Raw genomic sequence first — 18,442 nt, forward strand, 5'->3', positions numbered from 1 at the left:
CATGAGTAGCATCATTCATTTCTGCAGGACTAATCCCTGAGAAAAGTGATGTTCACTTCCTTGATTGCAGACCTCAACCTTTATCTAAAGAAACAAAATATGTCTTACAGTTATGCTAGCACAAGTAAATACTGAACAGAGAAATTGCCTTCCTATGAGTTTGCGATTTCTCTTCCTTTTTCCCTATATTCACTAATAATAAAGTACCTCGATTTGTATGAAAACTACATTCTCAAGAAACATTCCAGGTGAGAAATTTTGAAACTTAGGCAGAGCAAGATAGCTTGCTCTGTGTGGCATTTTATAAACTCTGGGTGAATTCTCCTTTCACTGCAAATGCATCATTGGTAGTCATTATGTATGGGGTCATCTAGTCCCTGTGCATCTCTGAAAAAGTTGGTATGTTAAGCAATTTTGCAATCATTAGGCATTATTCCTTACAAAGTGTTTGACTAATGACAATATGCGCTATATATCGTACATCACCTTGGCCTTGTAAAATTGGAGTGTTATATGGTATAAGTAATATTTTTATGGGTCAGACTTATGGGTTATCAAAAATCTCCATCTGGTCATGACTCTTCATGGGAGATTTTATCTCTTGTGTCATATATACACCAATCTGTGTAACGTATCGTAGCCTTTACTTGTATGATTCATATGTGTGCAATTTTACATTGGAAAAAGGAGAGATGTACCTATTTGGTGCAAGTAGGTTGTAGTTTATTGGATGGTAACAGCAATATGACAAGTCTTTTTGTCCTCATAAAATACTATTCTTTCTTTCAAAAGCATATTCACTTAACATTGTGTCTACACTAAAGGTGGAATAGGAGACAGTCTGGTAGCCAAATGCTGGTTAATCAAGTTGACAGTTTTGATCAAACTTTTAGAAATGAAAGGGGAATCCTCAAGGAATTGTCAGTTTGCATACACCTAGATAATGCTAGGGATGGCTATTGGCAAACACGTGTACATACACAAATTTAAATTACTGGAAGCATATTTGTGATATATCTTGCATCTTCTGTAGATAAGTGTGCATGATTCTTGGCAGAAATATTTAATTTTATTATAGCTAATTAATGTCTTCTGATAATTGTTGGGATGAGTAGTGTTGCCCTCATGTCAACAACAACTTCAAAGCAATGAATAATAATAGGAGTTTTTTATTTAATATGTAGACCATATTTTCTCTCAGTTTAAAAAAAAAGTATATCTGTATACGGATAGTTAAAGTTAGAAAAAATAATATGTGTCCATCTTGTTAACTATTCATTTAGCTTTCTTGCTGTGTTATTCAATACTTGTTTAAGGAAAGCTATAGTTCTTAATATGCTAAGATAGTACAGAGAAAGAAGGTAATAAATGGATAGAATATCCTAAAATATGTGTACATTTTAATAAGTGGAAATACTTACAAATTAATAGTCTTATGATTGCTGAATGGAAAAGAAAGGAAAAAAGAGCTATGTCAAAAATTATAGGAATTCAATGCACTGGTATTTTTTACAAAAATTCTGTCACATTTTCTTTAAAATATTTTGTTACAGCCTGAATATAGAACACTTTCAGTAAATGACCGAAGGTTAACAGCCTATGTAATTTTCCTTCATGACTTCCTTTGACATTCGGGTTCAATGATTTAGAGAATGTTTCTGCCTGATTTTTTCTGAGGAGATATAAGCAAAAATTCTATGGATGAGCCCTTTATCTTATGAAATAACTTTATATATAATTGGTCAATACAAATCTAATTTTAATAATGAAGTTGCTTTCATATTTACAGCCCCCTATCTTCATGATAACCTAAATGAGAAGCAATTTTTAGTCTCAGTATGGCCTAATTTTCTGTTCTTTTACACTAAATAGAAGTTATCTCCCCTTCATTACTTCTTAACTATCATTTAACAGAAATAATTGCATAATTCATGCATAACCAGCATTAATTAGTAATACATGTCATTACTCAACATAAGTAACATCCATATGTTCTTCTGAGAAAGAGTGAAGAGTATCCATACTGCTTTGTAGTGGTGTCTGTGAGTGGCCATGAAGTGCTGTTGTAAAATGACCCTAAATAATGCAGACAGTGTTAGGTGTACTACATTTAAAATAGTTACCCAATAAGAATTGTATTTAAACTATCAAAAATCATAGTACCAGCATTACCAATTTTAATATGTAATTATGTGCCTGCAGGCAATAGTGATATTTACAAGTGAAACAAATGAGACTAAGTCTCTGTATCTACTGTATGTGGTTCGGGTTCAGCATGATAGCACATTGCTCCTATCAGGATTCTGTGATTTTTTTTTCCTAGAGACTTCTATTTACACCTTAGTGATGTTTTAGAAGATATAAATTATCATGTGTGGCTTTTCTGAGACGTTTTCCTTGATAGAGATTTTCAGATCCCACTAATTCAAGCAAGAAAAACGCTCCGTCTAGGTTCAGTCAAAGACAGAATATTCAGTTGGATTTGAACTTCTTATCAAAGCAGATGGAGAGAAGTCAAGCAATTCAGCAGAAAATAGTAGAAATGTTTCAAAGACAAGAACACTGTCATTTTAGATTTGTACAGTTTGTCATTAGGGTGAACTCAAAAACTAAATGAGACTTTTACATGTACAAAAGGAAAAAAATTGTTATCCTCTGTCATATTGCATGTACGCTATTTCCTACTTAAATCCTGGGCCATTACCTTCATGGACTACATGAGAAGGTGAAAGACAAGTGGCCTTATCTTTGTTTTTAGCCTTTAAGGGCCAGGTATGAATTGAGCCATTTTTTGCCCACACCATTGCCATGATGGGAAGATTTCTCCACTGCCTCAGGGAACGAAACATAGTCAGGGTAGCTCAGGGGAAAAAAGCAGGATGTGTTTGGGGTTCTATCTCAGGACAGTTGTCCTCAACTGTGTTGGTGGCACTCTACCAGGGAGTGATGACCTTTTTCCTGCAAGCTGCATCATGTGAACTTAGCAGGCAAACGTGAAAGAACATGAAGTTATTGGGAGTCATGTGGCTTTATGCTTAGTCTAACATTAAATGTTAGTTACGAGTCTGAAACTTACCCTTAGACAAGGTAACTCTGATACAAAGATCTCTAAGGTTAGCATAAAACAATAGTCTCTGCTTCAGCCCCCTGCAGCATTTGATGTGGAGCACGAACTGATTTAAACTGTAAGTACCAGAAGTGCTCTCTTGCTATTAGGAAGTTATGTTTTTAGCAGGATTTACCAACATAATTTGATCTCTCTGATTATATGAACAAGCATCACCCTGTGGTGCTGCCCCCTTGCTCCACACCACTGCAGGGGGTGGCAATTCGTTCCCATCAGCTGGGGCAAGGTGTGCGTGTCATCAGCGGAGAGCTGAAGTAAAGATGCCACATCACATAACCGCATGTACTGACCTCGAGGCCTAGGCAAGCCAAGGAGGAGTAGTGCCACAGACAAGCTGTGTATTTTCAGATGAGATGTTTATAGATGTTCCTAGTGATGATTCTTATGCAAAACGTGGGGCCTAATTAAGTTCTCCAATCTCTTTGTATTTTATCTCGCCTCGTGACATTTGTATAGCTGCATATTATAACTGAAATATGGCCCAGATGAAAATGCACGTTTGTTGATTACATTTATAGCTGTGCAAACATGCTTTACAGTTTATCATGCAGTCCAACAATTCAGTTAGCTTAAGTTGCAACTGAATTATTCAGTGCCAGTTTTTTCAATCGACCATTCAATGGACCAAGTTTCCAGTGACATTTACCATCAATAAATCTAATCTGCATGCATTAAAAATATGAATTGTGCTGCCCTTTTATATGGGTTGGTTCCACTGCAATATTTCATCTCTTTCAGTATTTGTGCATAATCAAAATAAAGAGGCAACTATGGTTTCTTTGTTTGGCAACGTGCTGGCTGTTACTCTTTCTTTAAAGTTTGCTGCTGTGACTGATCTGTCTATAAATTATAATAAATATATTTCAAAATTCATAAATAATATTAAATCTGATACCCAGAAATGCAAAGCATTCTAGACTAGTTGCAAGGGAGAGTGGTGAACTGCTGATGAAAGGAGAAATATGACTTTAGCTGTGGAAAGTAACTCACCTGCTTCTAAAAAGGGTTTCACATTTATGGCAAAGAAAAGGTCTATGTCAATCCCCTGCAAGTAAGCAAGAGCTACCAGGATGTGTTAGGTAAAACTCAGTTGTACTCTTGACCTTTCAAAACCATTTGCAGCTGATGTTGATGCTTTTGACAATATGCCCAAGTTGTCACAGTTCTTTGGAAAGATATTTCAGGTCTTCATTGAAACAATATTTTCTCTACTATACAGTTGATAGTTATTTTAAGATATAAATTTTGAGTTATGTAGCATATGTTATGGCCTATACTTTGCAAGAAAAATCCAAGCATAATCTTGGATCACAGTTAGATAGTTTCTCCTGTGCAGTTGGAGAATGATCTAATCTGGGTCTAATCATCAATGTCATGCAGTGAAAAGCAGCAACTTAAATGAAACTACCAGATTCAAACACCCTGAAGGTGTTTGAGAGGCTGTTTTGAGATCCAAAGTTTCAAGATTTAGATGTTCCTGTAATAGAGATAGACAGGTGGACTGAAGAGACGAAAATAAAGATTCTCACAAGAAATCACTTCCAAGAACAAACCTTTTTGTTTCCTAGTACTTCCACTTGAAATGTGGTGTGAGGATGCATATAAATAGAACCTGTAGCTTTTAAGCAAGAGTCCTGTTTTGAATGCATATCAGTGCTAAGCTAGACTTATGCAAACATCAATATGTTTTTCTTTCTCCCTAGGTGGTTGTAAAAATAGAATAGTTTAGGATATATTTAACATAATCTCATTCTACATTTCCGAAATGCACCCCTTCAAAATAGATGCATACATAATGAAAAAAGTAATAAAATGCTCTATAAAATATGTAAACAATTATATATTGATCATGAAAAAGATCATAGACTCTATATATGGTTACACGTTTCATGAGCATTTATATTGTTCTGTTACTCAGTCTTGGCAGAAAAGAAAGTATGAGACCTCCAGGTTAGATTTGCAATGTCACTTTCATGCTACCAGTCTTTTCCAGCTGATTCCCCAAAGTTTTTCTGCAGTTGGAAGCACCAGTTGATCAAGTCAGTGCCATCCTCCCTGGCAGGCTCGGCTTATCCGTATGCCAGTGTGCCCCGGCACCTACTGCGTACTGCCAGATTATGGCAGTGGGTGTTGTAGTCTCCTTCTGATGTCTCCCAGCATGAAGCCCTCTCCAGGGAAAGTTATGATTTATAGGCAGGGCACTGGTTCAACAGACCTCAAGAATACCGAAGGAAATGGCAGAGGCTGAAAGAGAGGAAGTGAAATTGGGAGGGAATCTTCTTTTCTTCGTGCATGAACAGAAAGCAAATTTGGAGCAAGGCTGTTAACCTCATTCATCTTTTTATTACTAAAAGTCTTACATTTTTATTGTTGTCCAGAAATACACCTTTTCTCTCCTTACTTCCACCAAGGAAATATGTATCTGTAAAAATAAATAAATAAATAAATAAATAAATAAAAAGTTAAGAAACAGTTCTGCATTTTCTCATATGCACACTTAAATGTCTGGATATTACTGACAAATTCTCTCTTACTATATGAAACTGAAGATGCTTTGGGAAGACAGGCTTTGGGTATGTATATCCTGAGACAAAGACTGCAAAAAATTAGAAAGGGTCAAGGGAAATCTCTTTGGTTGCAACATTCCTGTGCCCTCCCACCAAAATCTCCTGTGTTGCTGTGACAACAAGCACATTTGGCTCTCAAAAAGTCTGTCCTTCAAACTACTTGGCTAGAGGCTTGATAGCATAACTCAGAAACAATCCATTCTTTAAATCCATTCTTTAAAATCCATTCTCTTCTCTGTCAGATGTTTCTGTCACTTGCAATATGTTAACCTGGTGAGGAGTTGAAGATCATACCATTATGCATGGGAAAGATTTTTCCCATATATATGTATTTTTCACTAATTACAGTGAATCGTTGTGAAATCTTGCAGTTTGAAAGCTGTAGTGGTACTGGTGGCAGGGCGGGGGAAAGAGATATCAAATCAGTATTGGATTCACAAACAGTCTATGGACCTTAGGTCCGATCGCCTTCCTAGGAGTGAATTGAGTTCCCAAATAGCGTGATCAACTATAAGCTCGACTCTGGCAGTATCGGATTCACGAACAGTCTGTCAACTGTAGGTCCGATCGCCTCCAAACAAAGAGTCAAGTTCACAAACAGTATGATTTATTCAAATGCAACATTTACAAAGCAGGTTTCAGATGTCAGTGCAGAAAATTCTCTACTACAGCGTGGGGTTTTTAGCTAGCTCTGATGTACAAATGTGCAATCATCACTCACCCCAGAAGATGGGAGAGGACTCTCGGTCTCAAGTCTCCTCAGGCAGTGTTCCAGTCCAAGGGGAGGAAAGGGGGAATCAGCCCCTCAACTGACCCAAGAGTTACAATGGATGCTTCCCTCCTCACTCCTTAGTCTCCTCAGGCAGCGTCCTGACCTGAAGGGAGGGAAGGGGGCTCAGCCTGTCGACTGACCCAAGAGTTACGATGGATTCTTCCCTCCAAACTTTTCCTCCTGAGTTCACCTTTTATACTTTTCTTTACATTCAGGTGGAGCTTTAGTGACTAGAGTCCTACTTAATATTGTTATTGATTGGTGAAAAAGTTTCTCGCTTGCATTTAAAGGTACAGTCAAGAGAAAATCTAGAGCGTGTGCTCAGTGAGGGGTGGTCGTACCTTGGAGGCAGGTAACTTTTGGGATGGAGGTGTGGTTTTCACATTATAATGAGCAAAGTTCAAGCAAAGTTCATCCAAAAGGAGTGATTTGCCACCTTTGCTGGCTCAGCACCGGACATGTTATCGTATATCTCTCATTAGACAGCCACTGTGCGGCTTATCAGCAGCCCAGCACAGAGAGTGCAACAGAGTTTGGCCGCGGTGTCTTCACCCCACTCCATCCACTGTTACTCCCCTTTGCAGCTGCGAGGAGGGCAGGTTGTGCTGCCCAGGGAACTGTGGAGGAGCAGAGTCCGTGCGCACCAACCATCCTGGAAGTGGCAACTGTGTCTCACCCCAAGCAAGCTTCTGTAATGCCAAAATCTCGGTTAGGCCCTAGTTTTTCTCTCAGTTGCTGCTTTCAAACAATTCTTCCACAATCATCAACACTGAATTTTGCCGGATGCGTGCAGTGTTTTCTTCATCTCAAAATTTCAGCACTACTTTGAAAAATGACCCCCTAAGTATTTCCCAGATATCCACAAAAATAGGAATGGAAAATACTTGAACAGTTTAATGTGGACATTGTTAAATGGCTGGTGTCATCCGAACAAAAGTTTGAACCAAACTGAACAAAATTTCGGTTAATTATGTCAGTAGGTGCTCAGGGTGAGCCTGATGCCAAGCCTGCTCTCCAGAAAATTTCCCCTATGTGAACCCTACTTTTTAATGAAAAATAGTCAGCCTGTTTTATTAGTTGTGGCTTCACACAGTGTGAAAGTCAATTTGGGATGCAGTTTGTGTGACCAGTTGCAGAAATTTCATGATGTTATGTTTGGGAAGTGAAGACTGTGTGTAGGGGCCTCTGTGGGCTTATGCGTTTGTGTCTCGGATGACTGAGCTGTGGGGAGCTCACCGATGCAAATCAAGGGGAAGCAACAGCAGGCACTGGACCAGGAGATATTAAATTCTTATAGAATTATTCCAGATTGCAGAAAAAAGAAGACAGAACTGATAGAGCTCAGTATTCAAACTAATTTAACAGACGTGACTATTCAGTACAGCAAAGTATTTTGTATTTGAGGATTCTTTTTATTACTTTATTTTGCTTTTAGAAAATTACTTTAGAAATATTTTTAAATGCTGTTTTTATCACAATGAGCAATAAAGAATATTCCAAATATTAGATTTTTTTTCCTAATCAAAAGTTTTCTTTCAAGCAGTTTTTCTAGAAAGGTACTACCTTTAAATCTCACTTTTTCTTTCTTCGCTCTCTCTCTCTTTTTCCTCCACCCTCTATCCCATAGATGTAGTCCTGATAGTGTGAATTCTTTTAAATGTTCATAATTCCAGGCAAAGAAGTAGGAAGTTTATGTTAATAACTTATGTTTCAAAATGAACAAATTGTCATAAAACTAGCTTGGAAGCATTTATATAAAAATTTCATTTCTTGTCTGATATTTTTGTCCATTTTTTTACAGAACTAGAGGCTGAGGAGTGGTGCAAACATCTCTGCATGGAATGTCTAGGAACCAGACTCAATGATATAAGTCTTGGGGAACCTGACTTGCTTGCTGCTGGAGTCCAGAGAGAACAAAATGGTAAGTAATTTTCTAATTGCTGCTATATCTGTTCTTGGGTGATCTATATCCTATGCTATATTTGCTGATGTTTCTTGTTGCAAAGATTTTTTCTATTGCCTGGAAGTATTGCATTAATATCATTAGTAAACGCACTGCATATGTTTTAGAATAACAATTTTATTTTCTGCAAATGAAGATGAAGTTGATGCCAAGCAACACAAATACAGTGACTTAATGTGTTTGTTGCAGTCACATTTGACATGAAAAATGATGATTACAACCTTTCTGGTTCTGGAGAGAATGGCCTCTGTGCAGAGGAATAAAGCAGTTGTCGTTCCACAACCTCTGAAAGAAAGTGATGAATGTTTGAACAAGGCTTTGGATTGCAAAAAAACATGTTCATTTTATGCTCATACATGTCTTGAACAATGAAATCTAGGTCATCCAAATGTCATCAAATACATGTAAAAATGGCAGATACTAGATATAAGCCTAATCTTATAAATCTTCATATAAAGGTTTTTAAATTAAATGCATGTAGGAGCAATTCTAGTGGATGGAATACTCAATAACAAAACTAAATCTGTGATTATACTCTCATTTGATTTCTATTAATGAACAAGGCAACACAAAACATGCTCATTTATTCCCTTTTAAATTATCATGCTCAATAATTATTAATGTCTTGGTGCTTTAATAAAATTCAATAGTTTTTAAAAAAGCAATAAAACAAATCGCCTCAATGGTTATAAAATATCAAACCAGCTCTCATTATAAACAAAATCCAATAATTAAATTATAGAATGAATAGCGCTATTTCAATGACATTGCATTAATTTCTTACAAGAGCTCATTCACCTCTGAAATTAATAGCATAAAATGTACATAAATATTTAAGAAATTTTGTTCAAATATCAGATATTAGTGAAGTATAGTTTTAGAAAGTTCCAGTGTTTGTGCAAATTATTTGCTTACTGTGACACTAGATTCAATGTGTAACCTGGTTTACCTTTACATACATGTCAAACTATAGCACAAATTATAGCTACTAAGATTGTGGAAGAGTGACAATGATCAGATACAACTGGTAATGACCAGATATGAAGCATCCTGTCTGCTGTATGTGCATAAGCTATAGGTGTAAACTCATGTATCCACTTTTAGCAAGAGAAATATGTGAGCAGGCGCAGGTTTTACAAAAGAGAAGTAAATCTTATCAAAGCTTGTGTTGTGAACAGAAAAATAGTTCAAAATTCTTCAAGCTATTTCATTAGTGAATCATCTACTGTCCAGCAGTTTTGGGTCTTAGAAGATAAATGCTACATTTTATCTTGTTTTTGATAGAAAGAGATGCAGTTATACAAAACATCTCCTAAAGATGTAGATTAGTCCTGTTGCTTGAACCAGTCTTGATTCAGTTGCTTTAGTGTAGAAATTAATTGCAGTACTAGCAACAACAAAAAAGAACATAGCTTGCATTTTTATTGTTCAAAGTAAATAAAAGGATAAAAAGAAGCAAAACCAATGAATGAAAACATATGGAGGGATATGATTACCGGTCTTTTTTAAACCAAGTGACTGAGTAGGATCCAATATTTGAAGAACACTGTCTTCTAAACCATTAGTTACAGGATCTTGTACAAGCAATTCCAATACCAATCTCCCTTCTTCCCTCATTCTCTTGATGCACAGCTCTGCATTTTAATAAGCATGTTTGAAATTCAAAGTAAGTTGTCTGTTTTAGTTCTAGAAGCAAATTCTAGTTTTGTATTTTTTTAATCAGTTTGGAAGGAGGTACGAAATCTAGCATTTTCAGCAGTCCAGCTGTGCTGTAAGAACCTGTACTTGTGCTCAGATTTCTTTAACAGTTTTCTGAGGTAAAATCAGTTGAACGTAACCATGACTTGGTCTATCTTAGTTCCTATAAACTTGTCAGTCTCATTCCTAACATGAGCGTTTTTTGGAAAAGATGTGTATTTGTGGGTGGAAACACCTGGTGACCTGTGATAAAAATTTAAAATCTGAAATTTACTTTTCTGCACATTTTCAATATTGTGGCTTGTAAGGGCATGCTACCAAATGCTGTAGTTCAAAAGACACTCAAAACCCCTTAAAAAGACTATTGACCTTCTGTCAACCTGAGAATGAAGGGTCAAAGTTGAAATTTCCAATTTAAAACACATGACAAGTGAATATGTTCAAGAAATGTCAAATCCTTGCACATTGTGAAAATGGCAGCTGAGACACTTTAAGGTGATTTTTTTGTGTATGTGTTAGATAACAGTACACTGATATAAGAACTTACATTGCATTATTTCAAAACATTTTGCAAGTGTTTTTTAACCTCATGGAACTCCTGTTGAGTTAGTTTACTGTTAGCATCTACTGAAAAATGGTAATGCAAGAATGCATAGTAAATATTTGCAAAACCAGGAATAGAATCCAAAAGTCTTGACTTTTAATTTCATGCATGCCCTGTTCCCAGAATCGTGCTATGGCTCTCCTTTGGAACTGAACTGAAGATGCCTCTTAGCCTCTGAGTAAGACCATGGATGATACTTGGCCTAGAGTCATAGCATTTTTTACAATTGTCAATGATCTTTTTTTTTTGACATTTTAAGGACTAAAAGCAATTGAAGTGTAGTGCTACAACAACATGTTAGTATCTGCGTGATATGTCAGGGTGTTAATACCTTTAATCCCAACACAGCAGGCATAATCCCACTTCCTTTTTCAAATGTTTGTTGATAAAGACCATCTTAAATGGTTAGTATTTGATAAAGATATTTCCTCAATTATAAAAGAACTAGTCTAAAGTTTGAGCTCATGCCCCCCAAATATGTAACTCTTTCCTAGCAGTGATATTTTCAATATGCTATGATGTTCTTCATCTGTTCTTTCTTTTTCCCTTTCCTGTCAACAGAAGACATTTGCCTAGCGTGCATTTGTATGGCATGTACTTCTAAAACTAGTCACTGAAGCAATCAGATAAATTTGGGATCTCATGACAGAAGAGAGTATATTTTGTGCTGTGCATTTGCTTTATTCCCTGGATATAACCATCCATAATGAAAACATCTAGTTTTGAGGATTTTTAGATAAATTTCTTAATTGATACCATAAATCCTTTGGGACCGTGAAATCTCATTGCCATACACTGCTTGGATTTTTTGCACCCTAGGTCTCAGGTTATGGAAAATATTTGGGAGGAAAAATAGGTGTGTTCACTGTGATTTGTGTAGCATATTTTTGTTTATTATGTTCACCTTCCCACTCTCACTCTTGTGTTCAACCCATGAGTTGAGCTTTTGATTTCAGAAAGGAAAATACTTGATCCTCTGCCTCATGCGTGTGATAGTATGTTTTACAAAGCAATTTCTTCTAGAGATTGGTTAAATTGGGGCTTGGCTTGCAAATGAATGTTATAGCTAAAAGGTACATTAATCAGTCATTTGTGTGACATGAGGAGAAAATACGTGGTGGTGCAGCTGTTAGAAGCAGAGTTACTCTGTTCTGAGCTATTCGGTAGGCTCTTTAGATACTGTCTACCCTAGCAGCACTGGTGCATGACCCTCTGGCAGCGCACGAGCTTGCGGCGGTAGTAGCTGAAGAAGCCCAACTGTGCGTGTGAGCTGCTTGTGGTAGGGGGCCTGTGGCTGCAAGTACTGTGACCTGCTGCAGGAGCACAGGAGGCTCCTGAGAGCCTTCTGCTCTTGTGCAAATCCCGTGTAAGTATTGGCAGCTGCAAACCTCTCGCTGCACTCCATCTCCGTTATTACCTGTAAGAAGCATTACTGCAAGTGGCACTGTGTTAGCTCCCGCGTGGGAAATGACCCTTGGGTGATTTTCTTTTCTACATAAAAGGCTCACAACTAATGGCTACTTAGTTTGCAATGAAATGCAGTTTCTCATAAAAGTGAGATCTGCAATGAAGCGTCCCTTACGCTCATTTTACCTTCTCTCCCCTGCAAATTCATGTGACTTGCAGCGCTCCCCAGCCCTGTGACAACAAAACAGGCTTTACTGCTTATGAAAGTCCATTTAGATTATTTTATGAAGAATGAAGATATAGGATTATATCAAAAGCAATAAAGACTACATGATCCTCTTTAGATAATGAATTTAGCATAATGGTACTGGAACTCCAGATACAATGGCAGTGCAAGTAATAATACACAGTAATAACTCCTGGAAAGAAAATCTGAACTCAGTTGCATCTGATAACATTGTTGACAAGCAATCTCCTAAGTGATGTACTCAGACCCTTACATATGCCTTTCATATTCCTTATGCTTCCCATGTTGCTGATAGGGAAAAAGAGCATTCATAGAGAGTACTGTCTTCATCTTCCCACATAGATCTCAATGCATTTAGAAACTATTGTAGTAGTGCTCCCAAAATCTAACAGGAACAAATCTGCTTTTTGAATATTTTGAACTGCTTGGCTGTCATTGCTCGTAGAATCTGTCTATGGTGATGATTTAATCAAAATGTCACAAAATTTAATCAAAATGTTCCATTTTATAAAAGAAAGTAATAAGAAAAAAGACTCTAAATGAACAACGAGAGACTAGATTTACCATGTAAAATAAACCAGGATATTCAAGACAATATTGATTGAAAAATGATTATTTGAATAAGATGCTGTTAAAGTGATCCTTTAAAAGCAGTGCACCTTTTTTGATAAAGACAGTATTCCTATCTATTATGAACACTAAAGCTATTACGTAAATAGCTGAATACTTGTACTAAAATCAGATACTTTGGGATATTACTTGTAAGAACGATGCAAGCAGGGAAGAAATTGTGAAAGGAAAAAATTTTCATTTTTAAGATGAAGGAAAGGCCCATTCCATCTTTTACCACTGTGGCTCAGTTAATGTTTGCTGTGATGCCTGTGATGTCAAGATGGTGTTTTTGTATTATATCTTTCTGGCTCTTTGGCTTTCCTTGATATATGCTATAAGGCTAATTTTGATTTTAGAAGTCTGGGCAAGTTTGATAGACAATTAATTTTTTGCTTCTTTTACTCCCTGCCTAATATAATTTTTAAAAGCTCATAAAATTTCTTCCTTTGTAGGCACCTCTTTTTTTATGATAACTATTGTGCTGCCTCCCTTTCTTATTTAAAGGATGCTACAGTAGATTCTTGCTTCCTGTATTTTAATAGAAAGAAACTCATTAATTACTCTTAATACAAATGTACCTTCCTATACTGAAAAAGTCTTTGAATATTTAGAAGAGGATTATGAGTTCCTTACACTACAGATTGAGATTACCATCAAATTCATTTTCTGTTATCATTAATCTGTTTTCATAGTTTTATTTTTCAAGAGTGAACACTGCTAGCTTTTTTCAGAGAAGAAAGGGATTTACAGATTTAAGTGGTTAGTTAATCCACTGAATTTTCAGATTCGTCTCTACCTTACTTACCAGGAAATAATGTGCATCTGCCCTGATATTTTACTAAAAAGAAGTTAATAAACCTTTCCATGCATTTATAATGGATGCAAAGCAGAATAATTATACAAGGAAAGAGACATGGAGGTAATTCTAAAGGCCCAGTTCTTTCCTGGGAAGGAAAACCAGGAGAGAATTGTTCTAACAATCCTGATGTATGAAATAGCAGAAGATGCTGTGATTTAAAGCTCTCTTTCCACCTGGAAATTAGCGACGCACTGTCAGCAGAAAAAGGTTCATAGATGGAGAAGCTTAGAAGCTCCAGCTTAGAGCTCCAGATAGAAGCAAAAAATGTGCTTTTAAAGCCGCTTCTTACTTAGATTCCAACTTGACTGCCTTTTTCCCGAAGTATTTTTCCTTGACATTAAAGCTGAAATGAAAAGAAGCATCTAGATTAGAGGATTTCAGGGTTATCTATTCAGTTTTCCACCTGGGATGATTTAGTCAAAGGAATCTAGTGATAAAATGATTAGAGCCAGGATCATTAGGCCTTGCGGTCATTTTGCTTCCCCAGTACAGCTGCACATCGAGCAGACTGCAGGACTGCATTTCATCGTAGCTGCCAGGTCTCCGTCTCAGTCAATATGCTCAGTTTAACAAAGCCTCTTCTGCTCCTGAGCTCCAAGAGGCATTATTAAAGGTCATCTACTTGCCAAAGCCTAAATGCTAAACACCTTTACATAGCCCAAGTATGTGATGAAGCATTGTGCTGCTTATTGAAGGAGACGCAAAAGAGCAGCCGCACCGAAAGCTGCAGAGCAATAGGTGTGGCAATAAAACAGCATTTTTTTTCGCATCCTGGCTGCCCCTCTTTCTGAATTTTGCTTTCACCTTTTTTTTTTTTTTTTTTTTTTTTTTTTAAGAGGAAGGAAGAAACTGGAAATACTGAATGCTGAGGAATTGCGCCTTCATGGTCACAGCCTTGTCTTGTTCAGTCGGGTCGTACCTACTTGCTCGTTTTCTTCCATTTCCTTATTTTCTGCATCCCTCATCAACTTCTATTTCGTTAACCTTGTCCCTCATATGCAGATGGTGACTGACCCACAGAGAAGCTAAATATCATAGATCAGGGGGACTGAATTCAGCTGGGGAATGAGTCCAGACACCCCAAATATAGTCCAAGTGTATTTGTACTTGCTACTGAGTTTAAGGGCAAAACTTGCCTCTGGGAACTGAATGATTGTATTATCATCATCTAGATACCTACTCAAATATTTCTGAAATGGACAAATTGAACCCTACATTTTATTTCTTAACATAATTTAACAGTGGGCCTTCCTTTGTCCTCAACTTCTTGTTACTCGAAGGCATTGGTAAATTTGGGTTTCAAAAGCAAATAGATCCATATTCAGTCTCTCCCTGCATATACATTTATGCACTTTCTTTTATTGCCAATTTGAATAAATTCCAGTGGTTCTACATTTTGCCTTGCAGCTGATGTTCAGTTTGATAAGCTATACTTTCCTCAATCCCTGACACCTCACCTTAGACACTGACCTCCAGTGCAAAGTCAACAAATGTCTCCTGACAGTTTGGATATATCAAATGTCCTCAATACCCTTCATGAAATAATATCGTCAGACACTTCTGAGAGTTTAGGGTTTTGTGAATGTTCTGAAAGCTTGTAAAACAAATTGAATTTTTTCTTGTCTTCAACATGGGAGTTTCATGTCTGCTACAGAAACTAATTGCACATTTCTGTTTTTTTCTGCTCTCTGAGGTACTCTGTCAGTGAAGACAAGATAAAGAGAAGACTTTGGGAAATGGACATTCCTACTTGCTGTGTATTACACATTGTGTGATTTCACACAATCAAAGGGGACTATATGAAAGGTGGAGGGGGCAAGAGAATTTCCTGGTCATCTGCATCTTTCTTTCAAACAGTGGGAGAATACTCTAGGAGGAAACAGCATGGAAGTGCAAAACTAAAGCCTAATAAAAGCACAGTTCTCCATAGCTCCTAGGCATTTTTGCACGGCCCATTACTACAACATTTAGGCAGTGAAAGAGGGCAAGTATATGTAATTCTTGGACAAAGTGTAGGTTACTTTGTTCTGCACCATTCTCTTTATGATGCAGACCTTGCTTCATCCTCCCATGCGAGTCCTTCTGTTGACTTTAGCAAACATCCAGTGCGACCCATGCTCAACACGTTCATCCAAGAGCTGGGTGAAATTCTTGTCAGCAATTTCAGCAGCACCTGCTAAGCTATTTGTGCTGTACGTCAGAAGACTTTTACAAAACATTAAGAGTTTCCCACATAGGACCTTAGTCATAAAGTGCAGCTTTTAGGACCAGCACCCATTAGTGTGATTAATGAGACCAAGAGCCTAGGAGAAGAGGTTGAATGGCCATGAGATTGAGTGAATCAATTGGGGAATCATTAATGGGACAAAATTAAATGGACTGAAACAGAATAACATTGGGGATGACAAGTTTACTTATAGCTATGCAGGACTGCAAATCTTACTGCTCACCCAGCAGTTCCTTAACCAAACTTTTATTACTTTCTACAAAAACTCACTTCTGGCATATTTTATATTAACTCATTTATTTGCAGTGCATTTAATGATTTGTCAGAAAAGTATATTTAACAAATACTAAAAAACCTGAGGACATAATGTTTGAGATCCTGACTGTCAAACACACCTGAAGGTTGAGTTTCATTTTGACTGTTTTGTTAAATATCTCACTATATACCTTAAATGACTATTTTGAATTGCTTCATAATTTTTAGAAAGTCATTCTCAGCATGAAGGATTTTGTTGTAATTAGTTGATTTAAAAGTGGTCCACGCCAAACCATCATTCACTTATTGGACACAATTTTCTTATCAAGCCTGCCTGTAAATACATATATCCAAGATTCTGTTTTATATAATGAGTATTGCTAATGTTTATGCTTTGAACTGTTTTTGCCTTGACTTCTTGCTTCAGTAAGCATACCCTGAAGTGGAAGCGCAGGAAATCACAAATTGTTGTGTAGCCTGAATAATATATTTTGCTGAATCAAATGCTTCCTGAAAGCAACAGATAGTGAAACATGTTATAAATTTTACCAATTGTGGCACATAAATAGAAGCCTGACACAAAGAATAAAATTATTTACAGGCTTTAGTAAGTAAGTCTGGTTTTGCAAATACAAGGACAATTTTTATAAGGACAGTAGTTGTGCATATATGTTTCATCAATATAACTACTTTATTCTTTGAGAAAGAAACTTAGACCAGAGTTTAAATCACTGTTATTTTGTGTGTGAAGAATTGTGAACTTCAGTATGAACACAGAGGCTTTGAGTTAAGTTGCTAGGATTATATGACAAAGTTAAAGGACTTTGAAGATCGTCTGTGAAAGATGTTTCAGTCTGCTTTATTCTTTCTGCTGAAGATGAAATGAGAAGGATTCTCAGACTCCTCTAGTATACTGTCAGGGCTTTTTGGACATCAGTGAATCCATAGCACTTTCACAGGAGAGAATTTCCTGTTAGTTTTTGAAACTTTAGTAACTTAAAAATTTTCTTTCCTTAACATTTTGCAAGTTGACATTTTGATTTAACTGGATGTAACTTATTCTGTTTTTTCCTTCCAGAGCGATTCAATGTATACCTTATGCCTACACCAAATCTAGACATCTATGGGGAATGTACAATGCAGATCACTCATGAAAACATATATCTCTGGGACATCCACAATGCCAAGGTCAAGCTGGTCATGTGGCCTCTGAGCTCTTTGAGGAGATATGGACGTGACTCAACGTGGTTCACATTTGAGTCTGGAAGGTAAGAGCTAAAGAGAAGCAGCAACAAGAATAAAAGAAACAGTCATTTTGGGGAAGCTGCTTGTTAGATTAGCCCTCAATATCAAGTAAGAAAGACAAAATACATGGTTTATCCATATACTTCCATCTGCTGAATATTACTTTCCAATATATTCAATTGTCTGTTCAAAATAAACATTAATACTATAAGGTACAAATACTTTATAAAATACTGCATAATTCTATATAAATGCTATAAATAATATTTAAAAGAAGCTGAAAGCTTTTTTACTTGACATCTCCCATCTGGGGGTATCCATTGACTCTGTTCTTTATTTAACTGTCATTGAATTATCCATCTTAAATTTTACATGTCTTAAACACTAGTGTGGGATATATTTGTGTGCTGCTGATGTAGAAGAGATGAATTGTGGATCATGGAAAAGGCTTGTAATATAGATTGAATGGAGAAGCTTCAGCTACAGTAGATATTCTTCTCAGATATTCCTAATGCATGATTTCCACTCTAGTCATAAAAAGGAGAAATCTCATAAAAGCAAGTGGACCCAATAAAAGTCTAGCTTTTTTTTCTGTCTGAAATTTTAATCCTCATTGCCATTTCCATCCTCAGATCAAACTTAAAGATCTGGACAAGTCTGTTTTTCCTTCCATTTCATATCTTTTTATTGCATATCAGATCTTTCCCATATCATCCGCTGCCTTTTTTTTTTTTTTTTAGGTTACATTCTTGGTTTATTTCTATCCTTGATGTCTTGTTTTATGTTTTATGATTCTAGACTTTTCTAATTGTGTACCAATTCCCTACGCAGAGCGGTCTATGGAGTCAGGTGTCCTTGC

At 36.6% G+C, this 18,442-nt stretch overlaps 1 protein-coding gene across 1 annotated transcript in view; it reads left to right on the top strand.

Moving 5' to 3' along the window:
- DOK6 (docking protein 6) overlaps positions 1 to 18,442 on the top strand; it is a 230,938-nt gene that overhangs the window by 130,950 nt on the left and 81,546 nt on the right. The window contains exons 4-5 of the mRNA XM_088535650.1: positions 8,268 to 8,387; positions 17,417 to 17,606. Coding sequence (XP_088391776.1) covers positions 8,268 to 8,387; positions 17,417 to 17,606 — 310 coding nt within the window. The remainder of the gene's footprint in view (positions 1 to 8,267; positions 8,388 to 17,416; positions 17,607 to 18,442) is intronic.

Source organism: Tinamus guttatus, unplaced genomic scaffold, assembly GCF_059628265.1.
Source record: "Tinamus guttatus ecotype Peru unplaced genomic scaffold, ASM5962826v1 Tinamus_guttatus_pri_ptg000639l, whole genome shotgun sequence".
In the NCBI taxonomy this organism is placed as follows: domain Eukaryota; kingdom Metazoa; phylum Chordata; class Aves; order Tinamiformes; family Tinamidae; genus Tinamus; species Tinamus guttatus.